Here is an 8,499-nt window from a genome sequence, read left to right on the forward strand (position 1 = left end):
CATAATTCTTTCTCCATGTGATTCACTGGATGGCACAGAACTAGCGCGTGCTCTCTCACAGCTCAAGTAGACCTAGAAATCTTTTTGAGCGTGTGCAGATATTCTGTGCTGCGACCACCACATGAGTCTGTCATTTTTCTTCTGCTGAAGCAAAAGAATGTTGTGCATTCTCTCTCGCCACCATTTATTAAATTTTTCAGGTAATTTTTTTGTATTGTAGTTTATTTTTCTCTCTACAGAAAAGAATCATATTACAGCCATACAAGATGGAGGTGACATCATCCAGTGGTGCCAATTTGGTTGTTTTTTTCCTCTAGCCCAAAAACTTCTGGATTCTCTTCTGGGCATGTGTGAGGCTTCTCACACTAGCTTCGTTACGTGATCTCCCTCAGTCTGTTATTGTCCACTTCTCTTGCGTCACCGTAATCAAGACAATTGAGTTCCAACAAACGTTTTCCTCTTCGGAAGAAACAACTATGGCAGAGCAAGTTGTAATTTCAAAAAAGGGAAAAGCCCCTTCAAATCATAAAGTAGCAATTGCAGATCAGCATGATTGCTGTATCCGCTGCCTTGGACGGAGTATGCTAATTTACAGGGACCTCAAACTCCAATTTGATCTTCAAATTTCCTCAGAGCCTGAGTCAAAACATAGGATGCGCTAAAGATCACCTTATGAAACTTCGATGAAGTCAAGAGGGATAGGTCTCTGGCATGAAAATGCCAAGACTCCCAAGTCAGCATCACAGCCAGATGGTGCAGAAGACTCGGGGCTGAAACCTTCAACGGTGCCATCTAAGGTCCACCATACGGTCATCAGAGAATGCACAGCGCCAGAAACAGCACTGAAAATTCACGGTGCAGATGGATTGGCACCGAAGCCTCTCCACCCCAGTTCATTGGGGCAGACGTTATCTTCCTCAACGCTTACACTCCCTGGCGCCATATCAGCGCAGAGGACATCTGACGCAGAAGATCTACTGAGGAAAAGAATGCATAAAATAAAGAACCTAGCTGACTCTTCTTTGCCACCTTTCTTTGAGCCACACTCTTTGCCTTCTACTTTTGAACAGAAACCAAAACTACCCCTTCCATCCTTTCAGGACTGTCGTGCATTCGCTCAAAAACTGTGGACAGATTTTGTCAAAACATATGCTAGTGAATTACTTACCCAGGAAAAAACTATAAAGGATCCAATTTTGGAAAAATTAAAAAAAAGAAGTTAGGGTTGCTGCAGCTGTTATTGCTGCCAGAAGACTAGCCTGGTTCAGGGCATCAGGTTTCCGAGAGGAGATCCATGAAAAGTTGGCAGACATCCCTTGTGATGGGAACAGTCTTTTTGGTACCATGGTTAATGAGAAACAATGGTCATTAAGAATCAAAATATAGCCTTACAGTCTTTGTCTGCTCTCACTCGTAAAGGAGCTAATACGAAAAATTGGTCACCTGAAGCGGTCAAGGCATTCCAGGACCTAAAGAAGGCTTTCCTTCAAGAACCATGCCTCCATCACCTGGATCCCTCCCACCCCTTTATTTTGGAAGTAGACGCATCTGATTACAGGGTGGGTGCTGTACTCAGTCAGCATTCTAGCTCTGGAACTCTTCACCCTTGTTCGTTTTTTTTTTCTCAGAAATTCAAACCTTCTGAACATAACTATAGCATTGGAGACAAGGAACTTTTGGCCATTAAACTGGCCCTTGAAGAATGGCGTCAATGGCTAGTGGGAGCTCAACACCTACAGTACGTGAATGTAATCCACTTTGAAGTGCTGGGAAAAAAGTGCAAAAAGTGGAATATAAATATAAATAAATAAATGACATGTTACACACAAACACCTAATTACCATCTACAAGGACCATAAGAATTTAGAGCACCTAACCCGTTTAAACGTCCATCAGGCCCTATGGGCCTTGTTTTTTTCTCGCTTTCATTTCGAGATATGTTACCAACCTGCTTCAAAAAACCTCCAGGCAGACACATTATCCCGATCCTTTGAGTCTGAAGAACTGAAGGAGCCTCCCTGACATATAATAGACCCTGCCTGTATTCTCTTAGCATCTTCAGTAACTATTCCTCCTGGTAAGACAGTGGTGTCTCGCCATCTCCGACCTTAAAATAGGCCCATGATTTGAGAATCACTGGACATCCTGGACAAAAGCCAAACCCTGGAGCTTCTCCAGCGTTACTACTGGTGGCCTCAAATGCAGTTTGATGTGAAGGCCTATGTGGAATCCTGTCCCACTTGTGCCCAGCAGAAGCTGTTGGTGGGAAAACCTTGGAGACTGTTGCAACCCATACCTCCTCCTAAGGAGCCTTGGACGCATATATCCACGGATATTATTGTAGATCTTCCCACACCTGAAGGCAATACAGTAATTTGGGTTGTTATCGACAGGTTCTTTAAGATGGTCCACTTCACTCATCTTCCAGGCCTGCCTTCGGCTCCAGAATTGGCCCGATTGTTCGACTCACGTATATTTTGACTACATGGACTTCCTAAACATATTTCTGATAGAGGTGCACAATTCACCGCCAAGAACTGGCACACCCTGTGTCACAAATTTGACATTACACTAGATCAGCGGTTCTCAACCAGTGTGTCGCCAAGAACACGCAGGTGTGTCGCCACACTTCCTGGTCCCCCGCTGACCCAGCTGTTCCCCCTACCCAAGCGAAATAGGTCCACTGCTCGAGCTTAAAATGCTGATAGCCCGTGCGAAACGCGGCAGGAGAGCTGGAGTCAACGGCACCGGCATGCTCTCTTCTTCCCGTGCCATGGAAGAGGAAGTGGTGAGCAGCAGGTGTGTACGTGGGAAGAAGAGACCATGCTAGTGTGGGCAGCATCGGCCCGAAGAAAAGAGAGGTGCGCGGCCTGAAGGATGAGCAGCACAGCTCGGAATAAAATGAGGAACAACGTCAATTCCTGCGGCCGATGGGACTCCTTTCTCCGCGAGGGCTGAAAATGAAGGAGGAGGCTGCTGCTGCTAGTTCAGGGGTGGGGAAGAGTGAGTGAATGATCAAGAATATGTGTTTGAGATCCTGTGTGTGAGATAGCATGTATGTGAATGATTGAGAGAGAGAGCATGAATATGTGTATGAATGAGAACCTGTATGTGTAAGTTTGTGATTGAAAACCTGTTTGTATGAAAGAGTATGTGTGTGTGATTTAGATCCTTTGAGAGAGATCACGTGTATGTATGATTAAGAACGTGTATGTATGATTAAGAACCTGTATGTATAAGTACGAGAGAGAGAATTTGTGTCTGTGTGGGTGATGTTCCTTTTTTTCCTTTTGTTACACTGCATACAGAGATTCTGGCTTATTGCAGTTTCCAATTCAGTTTCTGTCTGCATGCTTCTAGTTATCGTTTTGGTCTCTTTATTCTTTGTTAGGTGAGGGTCAGCACATGTGACTGAGGTGAGGTATTCCTCTCACATGTAGTTTCTGTGTAGGGCTCTATAGCAGCCTGGCTTGGTCCGTTTTCCTAATAGGAGATGTATTGGTGTCTTAAGGCCTAGTGTAATATTTTCTGTGTTGCCTTTTCTTAGGTAAGGTGGTTACTGTTTAAATGCTGGAAATTGGTGCTGTTTTGGTGTGGGATGTTTACTATTTATACAGTTTCTGTTCAGACAGAATATGTATCTTTTCCTTGTGTCATTCTTAACAATAAAAATAATACTGGACCTTTACTTTTTATTTCCGCCGTGAGTTGTAATGAGCAGTGTGTCACACATGAGCATGGTCTGTCAGGTGTGTCACGATGGGGAAAAAGATTGAGAACCACAGCACTAGATCATACTACCACCTATCACCCTCAGGCCAATGGTCAGGCAGAGAGAACTAATAGAACGTTAAAGACCTTTCTAAGAGCCTAGGACAAACAACGCCAGAATGACTGTCTACCCTTTTATCATGGGCAGAGTTCTCGCATAATTCACACACTAATCATGCTACAGGGACCTCTCTTTCAGTGACGTCATGGCGGACATAAAGGACTGTGCAAAACATATGACTTGATAAATTTACGAATCATTTGATACCGCCCCCAGAGTATCTGCAGCTGCCATAGCAGCAAGAAAGCTAGCTTGCCTAAGAGGATCAGGCCTAAGAGATGATTTTCATGAGAAAATAGCAGATATACCATATACTGGCAAAAGTAATCGGAGAAAGTTCTTTTTTACTCAGCGCACAATTAAACTCTGGAATTTGTTGCCAGAGAATGTGGTTCGTGCAGTTAGTATAGCTGTGTTTAAAAAAGGATTGGATAAGTTCTTGGAGGAGAAGTCCATTACCTGCTATTAAGTTCACTTAGAGAATAGCCACTGCCATTAGCAATGGTTACATGGAATAGACTTAGTTTTTGGGTACTTGCCAGGTTCTTATGGCCTGGATTGGCCACTGTTGGAAACAGGATGCTGGGCTTGATGGACCCTTGGTCTGACCCAGTATGGCATTTTCTTATGTTCTTATGTTCTAAGTTTTATTTGGAGACAAAGTGAAGGAAACAGTAGATGCAGTAAAGAACCAGAATGCAGTTCTACAGTCTTTCACTTCTCACCTGTTCTCATCAGGAAAAAGATTATACCAACAAGAAACGTACAAGAGGTCATATTTCTGTAATAAAGAAGAAGATATAATCCATACTATTATTAAAGACAACACCCACTCTTCATGCAGCAGCCCTAGCAATCACAGCAGATCACAAAAAAGGCAGAATCAACAACCTCTGCAAATATCCACTCCAGCCTTTTAACTCCCATCAAAGCAATTGCAAAAACCCATTCCCAAAATTGAAAGTGGGGGGAAGACTACATCACAGATAACTGATAAATAGATTCTGAAGATTATAAACAAAGGATATTTCCTAAAGTTTGAAAAATTATCAGAAAACGGCCCAAGTTTAACAGACCAATTGAAAAATGCTACCACAAAATCTTCCAAGTTTCCAAAAGACCAACTCCATATACTGCCGAAAGAGTTGCAATCATTTCTTCAAACAAAACTCAATTCAATCTACATACATAAGACATGCCATACTGGGTGGGACCAAGGGTCCATCAAGCCCAGTATCCTGTCTCCAACAGCGGCCAATCCAAGTCACAAGTACCTGGCAAGTACCCAACATTAAATAGATCCCATGCTACTAGCAGTAAGCAGAGGCTATTCCCTATTGATTAATAGCAGTTTACGGGCTTCTCCAAGAACTCATCCAAATGTTTTTTTTAATCCCAGCTACACTAACTGCCTTAACCACATCCTCTGACATTGAATTCCAGAGCTTAATTGTGCATTGAGTGACAAAGAATTTGCTAAGTTCATGGAGTGCCCTCTAATCCTAGAGTATCCAAAACAGTAAATAGCCGTTTCACATTTACTTGTTCAAGGTATGTTGTTGACCATGGATCATTAAAACCTTTCAAGTATCTGAAAGTCTGTATCATATCACCCCTGCTCCTCCTCTCCTCCAAGGTATACATATTTAGGTTCTTCAATCTCTCCTCGTAAGTCATTTTATGAAGACCCTCCACCTTTTTGGTCGCCCTTCTCTGGACCGCCTCCATCCTGTCCCTGTCCCTTTGGAGATATGGTCTCCTCCCCCACACCTCCTCTCCTCATATTGGCTCCCTCTCTGAAACCCACACTCAAGCATCCCCCCACCCAGCCTCGCTTACCTTCCATGCTCTCTCTCACACCCTCCCCACCCCGCCCTTACCAACCGTGCTCTCTGTCACCCTCCCCTCTCTCACACACACATTCTCTCTCACCGGCATCCCCCCACCTTGTTCTCTCTCACACCTTCTTGCTCTCTCACCCTCCCCTCTGACACACATTCTCTCTCACCGGCGTTCACAGAACGCCCGGTGCGCCATTCGCAGCGAAAAGGGAAGGCCCCAAGTGCTGCGAACAGAGCATGTCCCGCTGCACACGGGTGCCTTCCCTTTTTGCCGCGAACAGTGCGCCGGGCCTTCATCTGGACTGGAGAATCCCTTCTGCAGAATCTAACAGTAGTAGAGAAATAGTGGATGGCCCTGCAAGGTAATGGAACCCACGAGGGAGGGAGCTATACTAGATTTAGTGCTCACTAATTACTCCTGGGGGAATTCTGCGCTACTGCGGAACGCAGAATTTGCGCAGAATTCCCCTCCTGCGCAGAATTGCGCATAAAATAGAGGATACCCCGGCATGCCGCTAACAGCACGCGTCCCGCGGCTCATGCTCCAGCACGATGAAGATGAAGGCCGGCACGCCGTTCGCAGCGAAAAGGGAAGGTCCCCGTGTGCCACGGGTTGTGCTCCGTTCACGGCGAAGATGAAGGCCTGGCGCGCGCCATTCACGGCGAAAAGGGAAGCCCCCCGTGTGCCGCGAACGGCGCACTGGGCCTTCATCTTCTCCGCGAACGGAGCACGTCCTGCGGCACACGGGGGCCTTCCCTTTTCGCTGCAAACGGCGGTTAGTGTAGCTGGGTTCAAAAAAGGTTTGGATAAGTTATTGGAGAAGTCCATTAACTGCTATTAATCAAGTTTACTTAGGGAATAGCCACTGCTATTAATTGCATCAGTAGCATGGGATCTTCTTAGTTTTTGGGTACTTGCCAGGTTCTTGTGGCCTGGTTTGGCCTCTGATGGAAACAGGATGCTGGGCTTGATGGACCCTTGGTCTGACCTAGCATGGCAATTTTTTATGTTCTTATGACCTCCAGTGGTGCACTTTTACTCAGCTTCAATTCAGGAAATCTGTTTCGAGGAAGCTCCTTTGGCCAGGCAGAACTTAAGAGATTTAAGTAGATGCTTCAACTCATAGCAAATTACTGACAGCAGACAGAGACCAAATGGTCAATCCAGTCTGCCCTTCATGTTGCTCCTGGTAGTAACTGGTGCTTTGTGCAGTTACTCCCATCTGTTACCAGTAATAACTACCGCTCCATGCAGGTTACCTCCACCCTCTTAACATTGGGTTGTAATACCTCTATTGTTTGTCAAAGAAGAAATATTGTTACGTTGCAGTAACAATTTGGGAATCCCCACTTATGTGGCTGAATTCAGTCCCCTTTGTTTACGGAGAATGCAAAATTACTTACCAGTAATAGGTGTTCTTGGTAGCCACACAAACTCCACCTTCGGCCTTGTAGAGTTGAAGTTTAGTTTGTGAAATGACAGAGGAAACTTGTGCCACAGTGGCTGCTCAGGAATAATTATGCATGCTCTGAAAGACTTCTAGGTCTTTCTGAGCTCTGAGAAGAGCATGTTTCATGTCAGCACCATCCAGTTATGTTTGGCTGAATTGTTCTACTGTCTGTGGAGAATGCCTGTTACAGATAAGCAACTTTTGCTGACTTTTCCCTGCCACCTCCTCCTCTCCACCCCTCTTGGCTCATTCTTTGTCTCTCATTCTGATTTCAGGCGGAAGGGAAGATCCCTGAAGTGGCGTTTATGAAGTAAAAGACTGGTCTTCTGGGGCCCTGAAGAATTCTTGCCCTGACTTATTTCTGTACAGTAAAAGAGGAACGCCACCCCCAAAGCTGTGAAGGACTGGCAGCACTCTACAGACGGTGCTGATGTTGCAGCAGGGGGTGCCTGAAGCACAGAGGGGTAGGGAGGGTTTTTGAGTTGGGGGTGCCTGAGGTACCCCTTTTTTTCTATTATGTTTTGACAGGTTGTGTGCTCATTGCTTTTGTTTTTATGGTTCTGGCTAAGGTTTTATCGGTATGAATGTCGCAAGAAATTTGATATGCTTAAAGTCAGGGTGTTTAATTCTCCCACAGAGGGGCAGTGCCCTTCTCTGTGTTGTGTCAGTCTTTTTTTGTGGTCTCTCTATCCTCCACATCTGCCCTTGTCCCTTGCTCTGCTCCAACCCTTCCTCCTCATTCTCTCTGCCCACAATTCCTCCATCCCTCCCCTCTCTTTTTATCTCAAGAGAAGAAGGCAGTGTCCTGTTTCGAAGGTCTCTGCGCTGCATAATCATAAAGAGTCTGCTTCTGCCCTTTCCGGGCTGGGAGAGGTTTGGTTAGCGGAGCAGATACTGCAGCTGCCTTCATTCTCCTCTTCATGGCACGGCAACGGGTGGATGATTCCCAGTGTTCTTGGCTGTGCGTGCACTACATAAACATTTTTATTGTTGCAAAGTTTAGTGAAGTTGTTTTATCTTTCCAGTAGGAAAGGGTGTGATTGATAGTAAATGTGTGGTGATGGGAGTGGGTGATTGGGTGGGAAGGAGTAGTGATAATGTGGGAGTAGGTGCTGAGGAGGGAGGAAAGTTGGATGTACATGGTAATTGGGAGGGAGGGAGGAGAATGGGTGACATGAAAGGAGGGAGGGAGGAGAGTGGGTGTACATGACAATTGGGAGGGAGGAAGGAGAGGGGGGTGTACATGGTGACTGGGAGGGAGAAGAGTGGGTGCACATGGTGATTAGGTGGGAAGAAGGGAGGAGAGTGGATGTATATGGCGATAGGGTAGGAGGGAGGAGAGTGGGTGTACATGGTAATTAGGAGGGGGAGGAGA

At 45.6% G+C, this 8,499-nt stretch overlaps 1 protein-coding gene across 1 annotated transcript in view; it reads left to right on the forward strand.

Annotated features, from left to right (window-relative positions):
- NXF1 (nuclear RNA export factor 1) overlaps window positions 1-8,279 on the forward strand; it is a 113,944-nt gene extending 105,665 nt beyond the window's left edge. Inside the window, exon 21 of the mRNA XM_029614832.1 lies at window positions 7,400-8,279. Within this exon, the coding sequence (XP_029470692.1) occupies window positions 7,400-7,438 (39 nt within the window). The 3' untranslated portion in view covers window positions 7,439-8,279. The remainder of the gene's footprint in view (window positions 1-7,399) is intronic.
- Window positions 8,280-8,499: the final 220 nt, after the last annotated feature.

This window comes from Rhinatrema bivittatum, chromosome 8, assembly GCF_901001135.1.
Source record: "Rhinatrema bivittatum chromosome 8, aRhiBiv1.1, whole genome shotgun sequence".
NCBI classification, from domain to species: Eukaryota; Metazoa; Chordata; class Amphibia; order Gymnophiona; family Rhinatrematidae; genus Rhinatrema; species Rhinatrema bivittatum.